Source organism: Panthera onca, chromosome B1, assembly GCF_046562875.1.
Source record: "Panthera onca isolate mPanOnc1 chromosome B1, mPanOnc1 haplotype 2, whole genome shotgun sequence".
Classification (NCBI taxonomy): domain Eukaryota; kingdom Metazoa; phylum Chordata; class Mammalia; order Carnivora; family Felidae; genus Panthera; species Panthera onca.
In genome coordinates this window covers 44,348,838-44,369,827 of record NC_138342.1, presented here as the reverse complement: position 1 = coordinate 44,369,827, position 20,990 = coordinate 44,348,838, and the positions used below count along the sequence as shown (strand labels likewise).

Genomic DNA, 20,990 nt, shown 5'->3' with positions numbered 1-20,990 from the left:
AATGAGTCTCTTGTAGACAGCAAATAGATGGGTCTTGCTTTTTTATCCATTCTGATACCCTATGTCTTTTAGTTGGCGCATTTAATCCATTTACATTCAGTGTTATTATAGAAAGATATGGGTTTAGAGTCATTGTGATGTCTGTATGTTTTATGCTTGTAGTGATGTCTCTGGTACTTTGTCTCACAGGATCCCCCTTAGGATCTCTTGTAGGGCTGGTTTCGTGGTGACAAATTCCTTCAGTTTTTGTTTGTTTGGGAAGACCTTTATCTCTCCTTCTATTCTAAATGACAGACTTGCTGGATAAAGGATTCTCGGCTGCATATTTTTTCTGTTTAGCACACTGTAGATATCGTGCCAAGCCTTTCTGGCCTGCCAAGTTTCATGGGAGAGATCAGTCACGAGTCTTATAGGTCTCCCTTTATATGTGAGGGCACGTTTATCCCTTGCTGCTTTCAGAATTTTCTCTTTATCCTTGTATTTTGCCAGTTTCACTATGATATGTCGTGCAGAAGATCGATTCAAGTTACGTCTGAAGGGAGTTCTCTGTGCCTCTTGGATTTCAATGCCTTTTTCCTTCCCCAGTTCAGGGAAGTTCTCAGCTATAATTTGTTCAAGTACCCCTTCAGCACCTTTCCCTCTCTCTTCCTCCTCTGGGATACCAATTATGCGTATATTATTTTTTTTTTAGTGTATCACTTAGTTCTCTAATTTTCCCCTCATACTCCTGGATTTTTTTATCTCTCTTTCTTTCAGCTTCCTCTTTCTCCATAACTTTATCTTCTAGTTCACCTATTCTCTCCTCTGCCTCTTCAAGCCGAGCCATCGTGGATTCCGTTTTGTTTTGCATTTCGTTTAAAGCGTTTTTCAACTCCTCGTGACTGTTCCTTAGTCCCTCGATCTTTGTGGCAAGAGATTCTCTGCTGTCCTGTATACTCTTTTCAAGCCCAGCGATTAATTTTATGACTATTATTCTAAATTCACTTTCTGTTATATTATTTAAATCCTTTTTGATCAGTTCATTAGCTGTTGTTATTTCCTGGAGATTCTTCTGAGGGGAATTCTTCCGTTTGGTCATTTTGGAGAGTCCCTGGCGTGGTGAGGACCTGCAGTGCACTTCCCCTGTGCTGTGGTGTATAACTGGAGTTAGTGGGCGGGGCCGCAGTCCGACCCGATGTCTGCCCCCAGCCCACTGCTGGGGCCACAGTCAGACTGGTGTGTGCCTTCTCTTCCCCTCTCCTAGGGGCGGGATTCACTGTGGGGTGGCGTGTCCCGTCTGGGCTACTTGCACACTGCCAGGCTTGTGTTGCTGGGGATCTGGCGTATTAGCTGGGGTGGGTAGGCAAGGTGCACGGGGGGTGGAGGGGCAGGCTTAGCTCGCTTCTCCTTAGGTGATCCACTTCAGGAGGAGCCCCTCTTCCGTGGGCCTCTGGTCTGCGCTTGACTCCGGAGACTCCCTTCTGCTAATCCTCTGGCGGTTTTCTGGGTTCTTTAGGCAGGTGTAGGTGGAATCTAAGTGATAGGCAGGACGCGCTGTGAGCCCCGCGTCCTCCTACGCTGCCATCTTCCGGAACCTCCAACATTTTAATTTTTTAAAATTAAGCTTAATGCCCAGCATGAGGCTTGAACCCATGATCTTGAGATCAAGAGTCACATGCTCTACTAACTAAGCCAACCCGTACCCTTCAAGAACATTTTAAACCCACCTCACTTTATATAAGTGCAATAGTTTTTTTCCTGAATATTTTTTCCTTTGCTTAAGTAAAAAGCTATCCAGTAATACACAGTGGAACTTCATCAAGTTACATATAAGTAAAGTGGAAATATCAGTAAAAGGCCAATAAGAGCCACAGTTTTCCTTCTAGGATGATGTATATCATTTAATAAATAATTAATTACTACTCATAAATAAATTCTTTCTGAAATTAGAACAGGTATGTATATTTCCCAACTTATCCTGAAACTCAACCCAGATAAAGAAACTTCAAAAACAGAATGGCACAGAAAAATATCTCTTATATATAGGATATATAGAATACATACGTATATAAAATATAGGCACAAAATTTTTAAACACAGTTTAGCAAATTAGGTCCAACAATTTAAAAAAAAGAACAATACATCCTGATCAAGTGGGATTGGTCCCAAGAATGCTGGTTTAACATGAAAAAATCCCCAAGAAAAGTGAATTGGATTAGAAGTAGCAATAGTCTGGTAGCAATGAGTACACCTAGCTCTTAGCTCTTGTTTTACAAATGCTACTCTCTAATAATAGGAACCACTGTTCCTTGGAGGACTGCTTCATTCCACAGTGTGAGTTGAGAAAGTACAATATGAGTCAGGAGCATCATGTGGTGCCAGAAAGTAAAGAAATGCTGTAGAAAAAAAGTTTTTTAAAGGTATAGGAGCAAAACGAAAGATTTTTAAATGGTCATAGTTGGAACAACTTGAGCAACAAAATAAATAATCATAATACTGGATTATAAAATAAATATCCAGGACTCCCTTGTGATATAAATAACTGAAATGAACAAATTCAGAGAAAGTAACACTGAGGAAAATAGAAAAATCACCATCAGAACACCACAATAATAATTAATCCCCCATGGGCAAGATTTGCTGATAGATGCTGAAATGAGTCGGGAAATTTAAATAGAAACAGGATATTTTCATAATCTCAAAGTATCTCCCCCCAAATATTTAGTAATTATAAAAGAGGAAATAGTAAGTTTACAGTGTAGACTTTTGGCAGACTCCATCTTAGGAAATGACCAAGGTTAACATTACCAATAATATATTGGCATCAAGTAACTCCTGATATCATGCACTGTGGAGGACACATTACCTATGTAGTATCCTTGTCAATAATTTCATATCCTCAGTCTAATTATAAAAATATATCAGAGAAGCCCAAATTTGAGACATTTTCAAAAAACAACAGACTAGGTTCACATCAGGAAAGATGGCAGAATAGAAAGCTCTAGGGATCCATTTGTCCACCTAGATAATTATTGTACTAGAAGAAACAGTCTCAAGTGACAGCTTGGGAACTCTGGAGTCTATTTGAACACTTGTAGCTTCCAAGATAAAGTTTGGCTGGTAAACTGTAGTTAGTATTGGCTGATTTCAGTCCTTAGTGTGGTAATAGCTATCCATACCTTACCCCCAGCCCCATGGTAGGCAACTGTTTGGACAGCAGCCTGTGTTACTGAAAAAGCTTACTAAAGCCAGAGTGGACAGTAAAGACTTTGTCCTCAATATCAAGGTTCTGTGTTCTGATTATGAATTACTGCTTCTGAATGTGGAGATACAGGCACAAAGAGTGGTTGCTATGGTGTCAATTTTCACTGGCTCAGGTGGCTTCCAGAGGATATAAAGTAGCCACATCTGTTTGGTTGGTTGGTATTTGGACATTCAAAACAACTGTGTAAATGAGGGAATTTAGAAAGCCTTGGGAAAGACAAAAGCTCAGAAAGACCTGAGACAACCTTAATTCTTTCACCTCAGACTGATCTCTGGCACAGAGACACCATAAAGTAATAAAAAAATAAATCATGGAAGGTAGGGATCTGATTTCTTAGAGTTACCACATTTATAAGAATCCAGTGTTGTTTTCAAATTACAAGGCATACAAAGAAACATAAGTATTTCCAATTCAAAGGAACAAAAGAAATCGACACAAAGACAGGAAAGCATTATATGAACAAAGTGAGAATAACAATAAAGAGAGAAATTGTAAGAAGGAACCAAAAAGATATTCTAAGACTAAAAAGTACAATAAAAATTGAAATGAAACATATACTAGAGAGCTTCAAAAATCAGATTTGAACAAGCTGAAGAAAGAACAAATTTGAAGAGAAGACAATTGAAATTATGGAGTCTGAGGAATAGAAGAAAAAAAGAATGAAGTGAACAGAGACTAACTGGCCTTGTGATACGCTAAGTGAGCCAACTTATGTGGTATAAGAGTCCCAGCAGAAGAAAAGAGAAAAGGGCAGAAATAATATTTGAAAAAATAATGTCTGAAAACCTCCCAAATTTAACAAAAGACACAAATCTCCAAATCCATGATGCTCAATGGGTTCCAAGTAGTATCAACTCAAAGAGACCCACACAAAGACACATCATAATCAACTATCAAAAGATAAAAACAAACTTGAAATCAGTGAGAGAGAAGTAAAGTGTCACATACAATGGACCTTTAATAAAACTGTCAGTTTCTCATCAGAAATCTTGGAGTCCAGAAAGCAGTGAATTGATATATTTTAATTGCTGCAAAACAACAATACCACACAAAACTACCAACTGAGAATTCTTCATTTGGCAAAACTGTTGCAAATGAAGGATAAATTAAGACATTAATTTAAGCTAAGTGAGTTTGTTACTACTAGAATTGCCCTAAAAAAGTAGTCGTTCTTGCTGAAGTTTAAGAGCACTAGACAGTAACTCAAAGCTTTATGAATGAGTAAGTAACATAAAGGTAACTACGTAAGCAAATATAAAAGCCAGAATCACTCAGCTTTTGGTTCTTAACTCTGTCTTTCCCTGTATGATTTAAAAGGCAAAGACATAAAACAGCAATTTTTTTTTCATAAAACAACAATTATAAGTTGATGTTGATGGACAATGTATAACAATGTAGTTTGTAACAATGACAGCATGAAAGAGGAGGGATGGAGGTGTATACAAGTGGAGCATTTGTCTAGTATTGAAACTAAGTTGGTATTATTCACAGTAGGTCATCATAAGATACTAATTTTAATCCTTAAGGTAAATGCTAAGAAAAAAACTAAAAGATTACAGAATGGAAAAGAAGAAGCAAATTAAAATGGCATATTACAAAAATCAACTAAATACAAAAAGAAACAGTGATGGAAGAATTGAGGGACAAAAAGCAAATAAGAAACACACAAAAGAGCTAAATGGCAGAAGTTCTTCATTAATAAGAATTGCTTTGTCGCATTGGTCCCAGCCTATTGAGAATGATATTGTTGGTGAGGAATGCCTGAGGGATTCATCTGGGCCTGTATTACTCACATTTTGTGGCTGGACTAGCCCTTTGGTTCTTATTATGATTGTAGGATACGCTTTAGCAAAAACCCCACCAGGAACCATTGAGGAAAAAGATTTATTACTCGTAGGTGCTGGAAGCTACATGGCATGCCTAAAGGCCACATAGCCAGATTATTGGGGAGAAAGAGTACAGAGCTGGGGCTCTGCCTTTACTAGGGTCCAATGGTGGGGTGTTTAGGTTTCACAGGTTTACTCTTTATTGGCTAATTTAGTGCATAAAAGCTGGAGTTAGGACATGGGAAAGGAGAAGCTGGGCATTCAAGCAGTCTAGTTTACCCAGGGGTGTCTGAAAGAGGGGTCCTCATAGGTGGGGGCAGCCTAATTCCTTATCTGGTTGTTTTGCTAGTAGCTGTGTCATACAGCTGGCACTGTGTTTTTCAAGATGGATGTCTTTTGAAATGGACTCCTCAGCAACCAAAAGCTCAACGTCAGGCACTTACAGTACAATCAAAAAACTTCATGTCAGACACTTACATTACGTAGTTTAAATGTAAATGGATTTTAAATTAATTGATCTCCAATTAAAGGCAGATATTGGCAGAATGAATATAAAGAAACACAACCCGTGTCCTGAAAACCAAAGACATCTTGAGAAAGAACAAAATTGGAGGACTCATACTTCCAGATTTTGAAACCTACTACAAAGTGACAGTAATCAAAACAATGTAGTAGTGACATAAGAAGAGACATACAGATCACTAGAATAAGATAGAGAGCCCAGAAAGAAACCCTCACATATATAGTCAAATGATTTTCAACAAGGTGCCAAGACCATTCAATCTTTTCAACAATTGGCAGTGGGAAAACGAAATTTCTACATGGAGAAGAAAAGTTGGACTCCTACCTCATATCATAAGCAACAAATAACAGAAAATGGATCAAAGACCTAAATATAAGAACTAAAACTTATGGGGAAAACATAAGGGGAAACATCCATGACATTGGATTTGGCAATGATTTCTTGGATATGACACCAAAAGCACAGCAACAAAAGAAAAAATAGATAAACTGGACTTTATCAAAATTTTACACTTTTGTACAAAGGACACTATCAAGAGAATGAAAAAATAACCCACAGAATGGGAGAAAATATTTGCAAATTATATGTATAAATATATGATACAGGATTACTAACCAGAATATATAAAGAATTCCTAAAACTCAGCAACAAAAGACAACTCAATTTAAAAACATGCAAAGGACTTGAATAGACATTTCTCCAATGCAGGTATACAAATGGAAAGTAACTACATGAAAAGATGATCAACTTAGTCATTAGGAAAATGCAAATCAAAAACATGAGATTCCATTTCTTTCCCACTAGGGTGGTTATAGTAAAGAAGACAGACAATAAAAGTTGGTGAGCATGTGGAGAAATTGGAACCCTCGTACGTTGCTGGTGGGAATATAAAATGGTGCACTGCTTTGAAAAACAGTCTGGAATTTCCTCAGATGTTAAATATAGAATTACCATATGATTCACAATTCCACTTGGATGTGTATATATCCAAGAAAACTGAAAACATAAAATATGTATATGAATGTTCATAGCACTATTCAAAACAGCCAAAAAGTACAAAATGTGAATATCTATCAACTGGGGAGACGATAAACAAATTATAGTATATCAGACAATGGAATATTACCAGCCATTTAAAGAAATGTGGTACTGATATATGATACAATACAATTGAGCCTTTAAAATATTATGCTAAGTGAAAGAAGCCAGTAACAGAAGGCCATATTTTATATGATCCCACTTATATGAAATGTCCAGGATAGGAAAATTCATAGAGACAGAAATCATTAATTACCATGGCCTGTGATGGGAATAAGTGCAGATGGGGGAATAAGGAATAACTTTGGAGCAATAAAAATATTCTAGGATTAAATAGTGGTAATGGATGCATAACTTTGTGAATGTTTTAAAAATCACTGAATTGTACACTTCAATAGTTGGATTTTGTTTTTCATTTTCTTTTTACTTTATTTATTTATTTATTTATTTAGGGAAAGAGAGTGAGTCAGGGACGGGCAGAGAGAGGGGAAGAGAGGATCTTAAGCAGGCCCTGTGCCCAGCACGGACCCTGGCATGGGACTCAATCTCATGACTGTGAGTTCATGACCTGAGCCGAAATGAAGAGTGGAACATTTAACCAACTGAGACACCCAGGCGTCCCATATTTTTTTATAGTTGAATTTTATTATACATGCATGCCTCACTTTATTGCACTTCACTTTATTGCACTTTGCAGATACTGTCTTTTTTATGCATTGGAAGCTTGTGGCAGCCCTGCCTTGAGCAAGTCTATTGGTGCCATTTTTCTACCGCATTTGCTCACTTCATGATTGTCACATTTTGGTATTCTCACAATATTTCAAGCTTTTTTATTATTATTATATTTGTCATGGTAATCTGTCATCAGTGATTATGACTCTCTGAAAGCTTAGATGATGGTTAGCATTTTTTAAAGGAATAATGTGTTTATTTGCTATTTATTTTTATTTTGTGAAGGTATGTACATTTTTTAGACATAACGATATTGTGCTCTTAATGGACTACAGCATAGTGTAAACATAACTTTTATACACGCTGGGAAACCAGAAAATCCACTTGACTCACTTTATTGTGAGTTTCACTTTATTGCAATGGTTTGGAATAGAACTCACAAAATCTTCAAGGTATGCTTATATATGAATTATATTACAATTAAAATGTAAAGATCATGGAGGAACTGAAATATTCATATAACCACTCTGGAAAGCAGTTTGGCAATTTCATACAAAGTTACATATACATTTAACCCAGCAATCACATTTCTGAGGGAACTGAAGATCTATGTCAATACAAAGAATTGTACATGAATGTTCATAATAGCTAAAAACAAAACAACGTAAAAGTCCATTGATACGATGAATACATGTGAAGTGAGTGAATAAACAAATTGTAGTGTATTCACATAATGGAATACTACTCTGTAGGAATAGAAAGCAAACTAATGACACACATAGTAACTTTGGTAAAATTCAAAAGCATTATACTAAATGAAAGAAGCCAGGCCAGGAGAATATTTGATATATGATCATTTGCATCATTTAAAAATATGATTTTTTGATGAAAATATAAATTTCCAAAATTGACTCAATAAGAGATGGAAAAACATTAGTGAGAAGATAAACTGATTCCTAAAATTTGTTCTCTAGCTGATTTTTCTCTACTTTCAAGGCACAGATAATCTTTATGTTATTATAAAGATGGAGAGTTTACTAATTTGTTGCATAAAACATGGGTATATTTATTGATAATATAACACTGATTGTCACAATCAGACAAGGTTCATACAGAAAGGAAATAAAACTCATGACTCAGGTTGGTTGGTCAAAATAACCACCCAACATTGTCAATAAAAATTTATATTTCTCATGTGAATTGACCTTATGACAATGCAACTAGCAAAATTCAGACTGTGGGAAACCTTGGACAAACAATCCAGGTTCCTTTGATAAAGAAATTGCCAGGGGAAAAAGTAGATGGAAAGAATCTGGATTAAATTAGATTTAAGAGATATAATAACCATATGTATAAATCTAATTTGGATCCTCATTTGAGTAAACAAACTTTAAAAAATGGAGACAATACTCAATGCTGTTGAACACTTACATGGTTAACATGGTAAATTTTATGTATATTTTATGTATTTTAGAATAGGATTATTTGAACATTATATGACTATATTAAGAAATTATTGTTTTAGGTGTGATTGTGCTATGTGAATTAAATTTTTTAAAGTATCCTCATCTTTTGGAGATATCTAATGAAATATTTACAGATGAAATTACATGATGTCTTATATTTGCTTCAGAATAGCCCGTGAGATGGGAAGTTAACAGGGGTAAAGATGTAAGATGTAGAGATTGGCCATGAATAGAAATAATTGATGGAAGATGCATGCATCTGGGGTCTCTTTACCTTTGTATATTTTGATAACTGTCCATAATATAGTTTAAAATACACATTCCTGAGATCAGAATGAAGAGGTAATAATCAGTAAATTTGGGTTGGGATCTCAGGAATATGTCAATCTTTGGAACCTGCTATACCTAAGTGATTCTCGTACAGGATGTCCACATGCCTTAACTTGGAAAACATTGCTTTAGACCAATCTCACTTTTGAAACATAGATGCAAAAATCTTAAATACAATATTGACAAATAAAATAGCATATCAAAATCATTATATATGGTGAATAATTAGGATTTATTCAAAGAATGCAAGGATTGTTCAATGATGGCAATCCTAATTAATCATTTATGTCAGCAGAATTTATTGAGATAATTAATGCTTCTGTAACATGCAACTTCAAAATCACAGTGGTTTCACACAGGAAAGTTCCTTACTCAGGAACTTCAGTGACTCTTCTGTTACTCTGAAGAGTTACTTCAGTGACTCTTCTCTGGGTGATGACTAGGGATCTGGGCTCTTTTCATTAGGGCCACATCATGTCAGCATCCTTTCCCTCCAGCTTGTGGACTAGGGAGACAGTGTAAAAGACAGCATGGGACATTGCAGGGGTGAGTCACAGAAATGCATATTTCACTTTCACTCTTGATCTACTGGACATAATCCAGTCTCCTGGGCCTAATCTAACCACAAAGGAAGCTGGCAAATGTAGTCTTCCTGTGAGCCCTGGAAGAGAAAGCTATACCAATGACCAGCCAGTTTCTGCCACAGAGATGAGAGAGAGATACTACATATACAAGTTCTTTCACTTGCATATTCCATATCAAAAGTCCAACTTTAATTGCCACCAGTTTGTGCCACATTATTTTCATATCTCAGTTGTCACTTTGGATCTAAGGAAAAAGGAACCTGTATCCTTTCAAAAGTTGTTATTAACAAGGGAAAATTCTGTAGTCATCCTGATAGTGGTGATATAAAGCAAATTCCTCATTTAAAGCCAAAACAAAACAAAAATTTTAAGAATTGTAAAAGCAGTTTTACATTCACAGCAAAATGAGTGGAAGGTATAGAGATTCCAATATACCCGCTGCCCCAGCAAATGCATAGTCTCCAGCATTATCAACATCTCCCACCAGAATGATAGATTTGCTATAATTGATGAACCTACATCAATACATCAGAATCACCCAAAGTCTACAGTGTACATACAATACAGTCCATTTTTAGTGTTGTATTTTCTATGAGTTTGGACAAGTGCGTAATGATGTATCCATCATTATGGTATCATACAAAGTATTTTCACTACCCTAAAAATTCTCTGTAGTCTGCCTATTTGTCCCCTCCCCATTGCAAATCTCTGGCAACTGCTGATTTTTTTTATTGTCTCCATACCTTGCCTTTCCAGATTGTCATATAGTTGGGGTCGTACAGTTTGTAGCCTTCCCAGATTGGCTTCTTTCACTTGTAATATGCATTTAAGTTTCTTCCATGTCTTTTCATGGCTTGAGAGCTCATTTCTTTTTAGCATTGAATAATACTACATTATCTGGATACACCACAGTTTATCCATTCACTTACTTAAGGATATCTGAGCTACTTCCAAGTTTGGGCCATGATAAATTATTTTAAAGCTGCTATAAACACCCACGTGTAGGTTTTTGTGTAGACATAGTTTTCACTCCTTTGGGTAAATACCAAGGAGCATGATAGCAGGATCGTATGGTAAGAGTTTGTTTAATTATATAAGAAACCTCCAAACCATCTTCCAAAAGGTGACCATTTTGTATTCCAACCAGCAATAAATGAGAGTTCCTATTGCTCCACATCCTCTCAATCATTTGGTGTCAGTGTTGTAGATTTTGGCCATTTTAATAGATATGTTGTTCTCTCTTGTTTCAATTTGCATTTCCTTGATTACATAGATGTGGAGTATCTTTTAATATGCTTATTTGTCATCAATATATTTTTTGGTGAGTTGCCTGTTCAGGTCTTTGGCCCATTTTTGAATCAGGTTGTTTGTTTGTTTTCTGATTGTTGAGGTTTTAGAGTTCTTTGTATATTTTAGATAATACTCCTTCATCAGATGTACCTTCTGCAAATATTTTCTTCTAGTCTTTGCAAAGAAGGTACGTCCCTAGAGACAATAATTGTTGTAGTGGTTTTCTGATCCCCAGTGTAGGTTGATAGTAGAACACAATTGAAATAGTAGTTCCAGATTCCCCAGTTTCTGGATTGCAGCAGGGAAAGCTATTCATTCCTTTGGCAGACCAGTTTTGAGTATTGTTTTGGAAGTCATTCTTGGTAGCCAAGCCTAGAGTCTCAGTATAAAGACTCTCCAAGCCTAGAGTCTTTATACTGAGTGGTGTGTAAAATACTTAATCCCCCAGATTAAGCTTTCTGCTGCTTTCTGTTTTTGTGAGTAAATCCCAACTGACAATTGTTAGGTGGAAAATGCAGGCCATTGGAAAGAAAGAAAGAAACAAATAAAGAAGGAAAGAAGAAAGAAGAGAAAAGAAAGAAAGGAAGGAAGAAGAAAGAAAAGAAAGAAAAAGAAACGAAAAAGAAGAAAGGAGAAAGAAAAATGAGGCCGTTGAACACTATATCCCTTTCTGATGGCAAAACCAACCCAGGTGTTTAATTCTACTGAATTGCAAAGAAAAATGAGGAGGAGAAGGTGCAGAAGTAGAGGAGAAAGATAGTCACACCATTAAGTAGGGCATGGTGCCATCACTGGAACAAAAACTTTTTGAAATTTTTGGCAGATATAAGCCAGTGAGATCAAATTGAGGGAAGTTAATGATAGTGATGCTAAATACTCAGTGCAAACAAAACTGGGCTCCCAAAAGATTTTTGGAGTAACTGTAAGTTCTGAATATCTGAGCCAGTACAGGGAAAATTGAAGGATTTCAGTTTGAAAGTTGTGAGAAGGCCCTAGATTTGAATTCCTGTTCTTGGCATTCTTCTCTAGGCTTCATTTTGCTTGATTTACTTGTTATGTAAAGTGAGTGGTTTTACCTGATATGGTTCTAACACATGCAATAAAAACAGAATGTTCTAAAATATACCCAGGATTTAGGTTTGGCCATGCCAACAGAACAGGAGATAATTGCCATGGTGAAGATAGTTTATTACTCAGTTCTCAAGAGTAGGGCATGCCCTACAATGCAGGGCCATACAGGGAAGCATCAGAGTTGGTTAAGAGGCAGAAGGAGTGAGGGGATAGTATGGACACCACTCTTCATTGTGATTTCTGTGGGAAAGGTAAGCTAAGCAGGGTGAGCAGATGTAGGATTGGCTAATTGAATAATTTTGGCAGGCTCTGGGCTGTAGAGGCTGCCTCTAGTTGTCTGATTCCTGGGCCAGGAAAGATTAGAGAATAGGAATAGTGCCTCAGGCCAATAAAGGAGGTGGTTGAAGGATTGGGCTCTGAATTAGTTGGTTTGCTTTTAAGAAATGTGCTCTGCAGTGAGTATTTGCTATCTTTAGAAATTACCTAGCCCTGGGAGAGGCAGTCTCTCCAGGATCAGCAAGGTCCCAGATGCCAGAGCATCAATACAGAAAATAAGAAAATAAAGGGCCTGGTGGGCTCAATCAGTACAGTATGTGACTCTTGATCTTGGAGTTGTGAGTTCAAGCTCCATGTTGGACATGGAGATTACTTAAAAAATTTTTTTTTAATTATACAGAAAATAAGAAAATCTAGTTGATACACAGAGAAAGAAAGGAGTGTGTACTCCCAGATAACTTAGAGGTATGGAATCAGTAACCTTTAAGAAACTTGTAGGTGTGTTGGAAACTCTGGATCCAAGTGTTCCACAACTAAATCAAAACATGCAAATTTTGAGAAAGTTCTTAAACAAAGTTTCAAGGTCCTCTATGGGTGAATAACTAGGGAACATTTATTGAATACTCATTGTGTGCTAGGCACCATCCTAAGAAATCTACATATGTTATCTCATTTAATCCCCAACAATCCTGTGTAAATAAGTATTAATATTATTCCCATTTGCAGTTGGAGAACTGAAGCTTAGAGTGATTAAATAACTTGCCTGAGCTTATGCTGCTCATAAGTAGGAGTTGGCATTTAAACCCAGTTTAGTCTTAGAGTGATCACCCTTCTCTACCACCTCTCTACCTGCAATAAAGTTATAACAAGTAATTACACGTGTTCGCAAAGGCTTTGGACCGAAGTTCAGCTCAGCATGATAGTTAAGAGCACGTAAACAGGGTGAGAATAGTACTAACTTGATAAAGTTAAATTAGTTAATGTAGTGCACTGAAAACAGTGCCTGGCAACATAGTAAGCACTCAGTAAATGTTAGCTATTATTATTATGTATATGCTTCCTTAGTATTTAACCTGTGTATGTATGAGAATTTGTTGGCTCAATGCCCTCTATAGCTATGATTAAGACCTAGCCTTAAATAAAAATAAATTTAAAAGTCAATAGCTAACTCCTCTTTGCAATATTCATAACACAAATACCCATATGAAAAGACGAATTGGAATTATAAGAGCATTAATAGTTATTCTAACATTCTTTAAAGTGTTTGATATGTACTAGCATGACATTCATTGCCCTAACTTGTTTCTGTGTATAGGAATGACCTGAAGACTATAACAATTTTCTTATGTAATTTCATTTTATTTTTTTAGAGAAAAGCGGTTACAGGAATGGAAAGCTCTTAAGATAAAACAAAAATTTGGGGAATTAAGAGAAATTTCTGGAAATCAGTATGTGAATGAAGTCACAAATGCAGAAAAAGATGTGTCAGTTATAATTCATTTATACAGATCAAGGTAATTACTATAGTATTTCTGTAAAATGTTAATATACTAATGTTTTAAGATATTTATGTCTGGTTTTGAGGCTTTATAAGGCATATGACAAAGACCACTCAAGAAAAGAAAAATTATACATATGTATATACACATATATATGTATGTGTATATATATATATATGTATGTATGTATATATATATATATATACACATAATGTTAAAAAACAAAATTCAAGTAAAAATCAAGTAAAATTGAAGATCTGATTGACTTCATTAAACAATTAATGAATCAGGCAGCATCCTATCTAGAACAAATGTAGAGGGGAGCTCCAAAGAGTTGTACAAAATGGAAGGCTTTTATAGGAAGGAGGGCGGACAGGAAGCTATTAGTAAAAGAAAAGGAAGGATTGTTTCTCTCAGGGGGAATACAGGGGTGTTCTTATTAGATGGATCACCTCATCTTCCTTTGGGGAATGGAGAGCCCATGTAACAGATTATGTCATTTGGTACTAACCAGAAAATTCCAGATTGATTAAATTCCACTTCTGGAGAGGTCGAAACTGCAATAAGTATTTGTTTGCTGTCTTGGGGCAAGTGACTCCACCTTGGGCCTTGTGGCTTCCTTTTTAATGTGTACTTAATATACAAATGGAGTAATTGGCTTCAGGGATTAAATTAGATATTTTAATATGTTTTCATGTCTCATTTAAAGAATCTGTGGCACTTCTTAAAAGAATAACACTCTTTCAGGGCACCTGGCTGGCTCAGTTAGAAGAACATGCAACTCTTGATCTCCAGAGTTGTGAGTTTGAGTCCCACATTGGGTATGGAAACTACTTAAATAAGTAAATGAATTAAAAAGAAAAAAAAGAGGGGCACCTGGGTGGCTCAGTCAGTTAAGCATCCAACTCTTGATTTTCGTTCAATTCATGATCTCATGGTCATGGGATTGAGTCCCATGTCAAGCACCCCCCTGTCCAGCTCCACATTGAGCATGGAGCCTGCTTAAGATTCTCTCTCTCTCCCTCTCTCTCTGCCCCTCCTCCATGCATGCACACTTTCTCTCAGAAAAAGAAAAAAGAAAGAGAGAAAGAAAGAAAGAAAGAAAGAAAAAGAAAAATGACATTCTCTGGCAGTTATTTTTTTGTTAGCTTATTACAGAAAATTTCAAACATACTGAAAAGTAGAAAGAATGATAAAATGAATACCCTAAATGCCAGCCAGGTAGATTTGAAAATGAACATTTTGCCATTTTTGTATCTTTTTGTCTGTATGTGGGTATGTGCCTGTGTACCTATCTGCAGGATCATTTCAAACTAAATTACACACAGCGTGAAGCTTTACTCCTGAGTACTTCAGCATGCATCTTCAAAATATAAGGGCATTTCTCTATATGACCACAATACTGTTTTCTCACCTAACAAAATTAGTTATAATTCCAAAATTAATAATAATTGACAAAGGATCCAGTTAAGGATCACGCAGTACATTTGGTTATATCATGTCTCTGAAGTCTCTTTAAAAAAATTTTTTTTTTAACGTTTTATTTTATTTTTGAGACAGGCAGAGACAGAGCATGAACAGGGGAGGGTCAGAGAGAGGGAGACACAGAATCTGAAACAGGCTCCAGGCTCTGAGCTGTCAGCACAGAGCCCGACGTGGGGCTAGAACTCACGGACCGTGAGATCATGACCTGAGCCGAAGTCGGCCGCCTAACCGACTGAGCCACCCAGGCACCCCTGAAGTCTCTTTTAATAGAACAATTCCCTCATACTCACCTCTACTCCCCAAGCAGTTAATTTATAGTGCCTACTTGTACTAAGTTTAACCCAAGTGTCCCCAGGCCTTACCAACCTGGTATATGATAATTGGGTAGAGTGGCCCATTCCCCAACTCTGTGTCACAGAGATCCTGCAAGCTCCCAGAGTTTCACAAATCTCTCTAGAGTTAGGTCCCAGCAACTCTGCCTGGGTGCCAAGCCAGTCCAGGAACATAGGTGATGCCAATTGCCCTCATTGTTTTCATCCATTCTCTGAATAAAAGATTTTTTTCTCCAGGTCCTCAGAGAAACTCTGTACAGAGCAATTTATGCAGATTAGGGCCCTGCTGTTTACCAGCTCACCAGTTCCTCACACGAATTTTGAGAGGACACCAGGCTCCATAAAAGAAGACATGACTGTTATTGTAACTAAAATGCTTGGTAATTAATTTTTGAGTAGTTTAAGGCCTTAAAAAGAATCTTTCGCATTATCTGATTTTGTACTACTTATCTGATTTTGATTTCTCATGCATAAATATGAGAAACATGGACATTTACAATAATAGGATCTGTGCGTGAGAAGTGTTATATACAAATAGCTTACTAAATATCTTTTCTGAGACCCAGAATAGATGTTGGTTCTGAATGCCCATACCATGGCATAAAATTATTTACTTTAACAGTTATTTCTGGATACATTAATTAAATTTCACAAATAATTTTCAAAAATTCATGCAAGAGATTGATGTGTTATAGTTTCAGTTAGGCTGTTTCAAACTATCATATAACTTTGATGGACTCAAAGGATAAGCATCTTTTTAAAATATTTAAAAAAAATTTTGTAACATTTATTTATTTTTGAGAGAGAGAGAGAGGGAGCTGAGAAGGGGAAGAGAGAGAGAGGGAGACACAGAATCTGAAGCTGGCTCCAGGCTGTCAGCACAGAGCCTGACGCAGGGCTTGAACCCACGAACTGTGAGTCCATGACCTGAGCCGAAGTCTAGCACTCAACTGACTGAACCACCCAGGCGGCCCTTAAAATAATATTTTAAGTGTTTGTGACCTCAGAGGGCACTCAATCTAAGATAGTTACATAAAATATTTTTTTGTTGACACTAAGAAAATGTATTCATGTGTTGCTATAGAACATACATTTTAAGAAAATTAATCTATAATCAAATTAATCTCTCTATATTTTATTTTTATTTGAGAGAGAGAGAGCAAGCACATGAGTAGGGGAGGAGCACAGAGAGAGGGAGAGAGAGAGAGAATCCCAAAAGCAGGCCCCATGCCCAGCACAGAGTCTGATGTGGAACTCAATCTCACAACCTTGAGATCATGACCTGAGCCACCCAGGGGCCCCTATAATAAAATTTATAAAACAGAAAAAAATTATTTATATTACAAATAGTCCTTAGAAAAGTCTACTTTTTAACTTAATGGATTTACTCATAATTTCATCTTGTGAAGTGGAATATAACTGTTAAACATATTTGTATTTCTAGCTACCTTCTATAAATTTTATAGGAACATAAGATCTTGTTTTTTATCTGGGTTCCTAAGTTCTATAATTTTAATGTCTTTTTGCTATTAAATTTATGGAACTGGGCCAACTCTTCATCGAAGTGAAGGCTCAGCTTGCTTAGTGTCCCCTTAGGGGAAGCTAACTCACCCTGGGCCAGTAAGCCTAGTAGCTGAGCTGCTTGGTCAACCTTGATTCTGATTTTATCCAATCTTACACCTGTGCCCAAATTATAATTTTGGGTTTCTACATCATTCCTATGCCAAACGCATATTTTAAAACTTGAAGACCATAAAAAGGCCCTTAAATCATGTGCTAATGTCAGAGGTCTCCCTTATATTTTATAGCTCTTCTGGGGTTAAATTCTGGCCCTTGAATTCTAACACCAAATTTGTTCCTTTACCATTTGCTGTCAGAATTGTCTTCAGACAAGCACTTTCTCCCTGCACCATAATCTATGACACCATACTTTTCTAATTCCACACTTTTCACTATCACCATCAATGTCCACCTGCCTTCTACCATTCATATCACATACCCCATAAGTCTGTTGTACCAACTCAGCTCTCATTCTGACAGGAATGATAAAAATCCCTTTGAATTAGATATCTAATTTAGTGGGTGCATTTCACCTATTTGAGAAAAACTGAAACTTATAAAGTCAATTTATGTTCTTGCTTTGTGTGGAAAACTGATAATTAAGTTAGGCAGGACATACTTTTCTAATATTAAAGTAGGCCACACACTAAAATAAAGCAGGATCTAGATTTGTAGCAGGTTATAATTATCAAAATGAATGATGTTATATATTCTGAAATGTAAATTAAATGTATAATACATTTAATTTGTTTTTCTTAGCTTTGTTTCTTGCTCTATAAATTGATATACAACATTGTCTAGTATTAAGAGGATGTCTGAGGATTTTGTAGATGCTGGAGATGCAAAAGGCATGTAAGACATCTGTCTGTCATTAAAGAAATTTCAATATAGTAGAGAAAGACAATTAAACATAATAATAAGGTCTACGTGCTAGAATTGAATTCTGTACATAGTAGAATAAAAGTACTGAAGAGGGAGTAGTAAGATTTATCCTTGCAAAGAGGGACGTGTGGAACTTTCTATAGAGTGTGTAACTCTTGGTCTTGGCCTCAAAAAATAAGATTCCCCAAGGAGGAAGTAAACAGGATGAATGGGGTGTATTAGAGGTACAGCTTGAAGAAGGATACAGAAATAAGATACAGTATCTTACTTTGGAGGGTTTTAAGTAATGGTAGGAGGCAAAGCAGAATGCTGGGGAGACCACTAAGAACCTTAAAAGCTACACGGAGGAGCCCAGACTTTATTCTAAAGGCAGTGAGGAGCCATGGAGGTAAGCTAGAGGGAAGGGCAGTTGTTACATGATGAGATTTTCATGCTGAGCTCACTTTGTCAGCAGGGTCAAGGATGAATTTTGGGAACCAAGCCTGGAAACAGACTATTTAGGACAATCTGATGTAGCTCAGATAAGAAAGGAAAGGAATAAAGTAATGGAGAGAAAGAGGAGAGGATAGGTATAAGGAGGTAGAAGCAACCTGACTTGATTACTGGTTAGATGTTGTAGAGAAAAGAGGCTTTTGGCTTGAGTGCTAACCTAAGAAAATACAGAAGAAATGTATAATATATACATATATAGCAGGTTTTTTTTTTTCTTTGAAAGAGGAGGGGAGATGCAGTTCATCAGTGCTATCAGAATGGATAAGATTGTACAGTGAATGTGTCTAGTATGAGAAGAGGGTCCAGGAAGAATACCTACATTTGAGGCATAGACAGAAGAAGGAAGTCAAAGAAGTAAGAAGGAAATTAATAGAAAGTGTTATCACAAAAGCCAAAAAAGGAGAACCTTTCAAGAAAGGAAGTGAACAGGGCATAGAGATGATTATTTTCTTTTTTATTTGGACTATGAAAAGGAGATAGAATAGCTATCTGAAGAAGACAGAGTTGTAAGGAAGTCTAAAAAAAAATTAGTAACTTGAATATATTTATAGAAAGTGGAGAAGACTGGGGGTGCCTGGGTGGCTCAGTAGGTTAAGCGTCCAACTCTTGGTTTCGGCTCAGGTCATGATCTCAGTTCATGAGTTTGAACCCTGAGTTGGGCTCTGCGCTGACAGTACAGAGCCTGCTTGGGATTCTCTCTCTCTTCCTCTCTCTGCCCCTCTCCAACTCTCTCTCTCTCCCTCTCTCTCAAAATAGATTAAGGAGAAAAAAAAAAAGAAAGTGGAGAAGACTGAAAAAAAAAAAAAACAGGAAAAAAGAGGGCAGAATAACAAGCAGAGAAAGGTCCCACAGGAAATGGAAGGCGTATGGGATAAAGTAAAGGAGTAACTCTGAAACAGTTTGATAAAGCTGTGAGTGATAGAGAAAAGAGACTGAAGAGTGGGTATAATGGGAGTGAAGTGATAGAGCTAGAAGAATTTCAGGTTCTGGTTACAGTTCCAATCAATAGTTTTGGAAAATTTATTTATTTTTAGTAATCTCTATACCCAAGGTGGGGCTTCAACTCACAACCCCAAGATTAAGAGTCGCATGATCTTCTGACTGAGCCAGCCAGGTGCCCCTTAAATATCTGATAGGGAATAGTTCTGGATAATAGGGAACAGGATGCTGCATGGAGTGGGATGTCAAAGAAAAGTGTGGGTGAAGTATGTTCGAGTCAAGAAATTCAAGGAAGTTTGAGATAAGACAGTTTGGATGTGATAATCTCTTGTGGAAATAAGCCTAAGGTGGTCAAAAGAGTTGGAACTTCTTGTTTAAACTTAGAATTGCCAAGGATTCCCTAGAAGTGTGTTTTCTTTTTTCCCCCTGGGTCCTATAAAGTAGGAACTGGCTTGATTAAATTGATGCTAAGTCACATGTGGTTAGCCTTAGTTAGGCATCAAATTCCCATGGCAGCAAGCTTCACTCCCAGGCTGTAATTGTGTTTGTAATTAATATGGGAGGACTTTGCAGTTGGTTCATACTCATTAAAGGTAATAGTAGAGAATTAAAGTTGATATGCTGTTACATTAAAAGAATATCCAAAGCTATATTTTTGTCATGAAGATGTTTCACTTACTTCATTAGATTGAGATAAGTAGTCTGTTTTTAAAGATATTGTGTATTATTTTTCTTTTTAGCATCCCAATGTGTTTGTTGGTTAACCAGCATCTTAGTCTTCTAGCAAGAAAGTTTCCAGAAACTAAATTTGTTAAAGCCATCGTGAATAGTTGTATTCAACACTACCATGACAATTGTTTACCAACAATTTTTGTTTATAAAAACGGTCAGATAGAAGGCAAATTCATTGGAATTATAGAATGTGGAGGCATAAATCTCAAGCTAGAAGGTAATGATATTATTTTTAAAATGTTTATTAAAAAGGGGTGAAAACTTCCACAAATTAACAAGTAACATGAAAGTTTATCTTCATAAAACATAAGGTTTTTTTCCTCTAGCTTCTGGTGTCTTCTTCCATGTCTCCAGATTAATTTTCCTCAATAATACTCTTGTTATAACATCCACTTGCTTAAATTCTTAATAGTTCCTTGTGTCAAATCAGTTAAAAATACAAAATCTTCTACTTGAGCATTTCAGCCCACCTATCCAGCTATATTTCTGCAGTGCTTTCTAGTTTCTGTTCCAGCCAGGCTGGTCTTCAGTCACTACCACAGACATACCTTACTCATTTGTGCCTTTATTCTTTGTCTCATACTCCTTCCCTATACCCAAAATACCCCACCATTCTTTATTCTTCCTTCCATGCCCTATTCCTTCGTGGTTTTCCTAGATTTCCATTTTGCTCATTGTGTGATTTTGGACCAATTCATAATCTTGTCTTCCTCTTCTCTACGAAATTTCTGTAGCGTATTTTCTTAATT

General features: G+C 36.5%; 1 protein-coding gene across 1 annotated transcript in view; it reads left to right on the top strand.

Moving 5' to 3' along the window:
* The window catches only part of PDCL2 (phosducin like 2), a 41,220-nt gene that overhangs the window by 17,145 nt on the left and 3,085 nt on the right, over positions 1 to 20,990 (top strand). The window contains exons 4-5 of the mRNA XM_060654989.3: positions 13,691 to 13,834; positions 20,250 to 20,458. Coding sequence (XP_060510972.2) covers positions 13,691 to 13,834; positions 20,250 to 20,458 — 353 coding nt within the window. The remainder of the gene's footprint in view (positions 1 to 13,690; positions 13,835 to 20,249; positions 20,459 to 20,990) is intronic.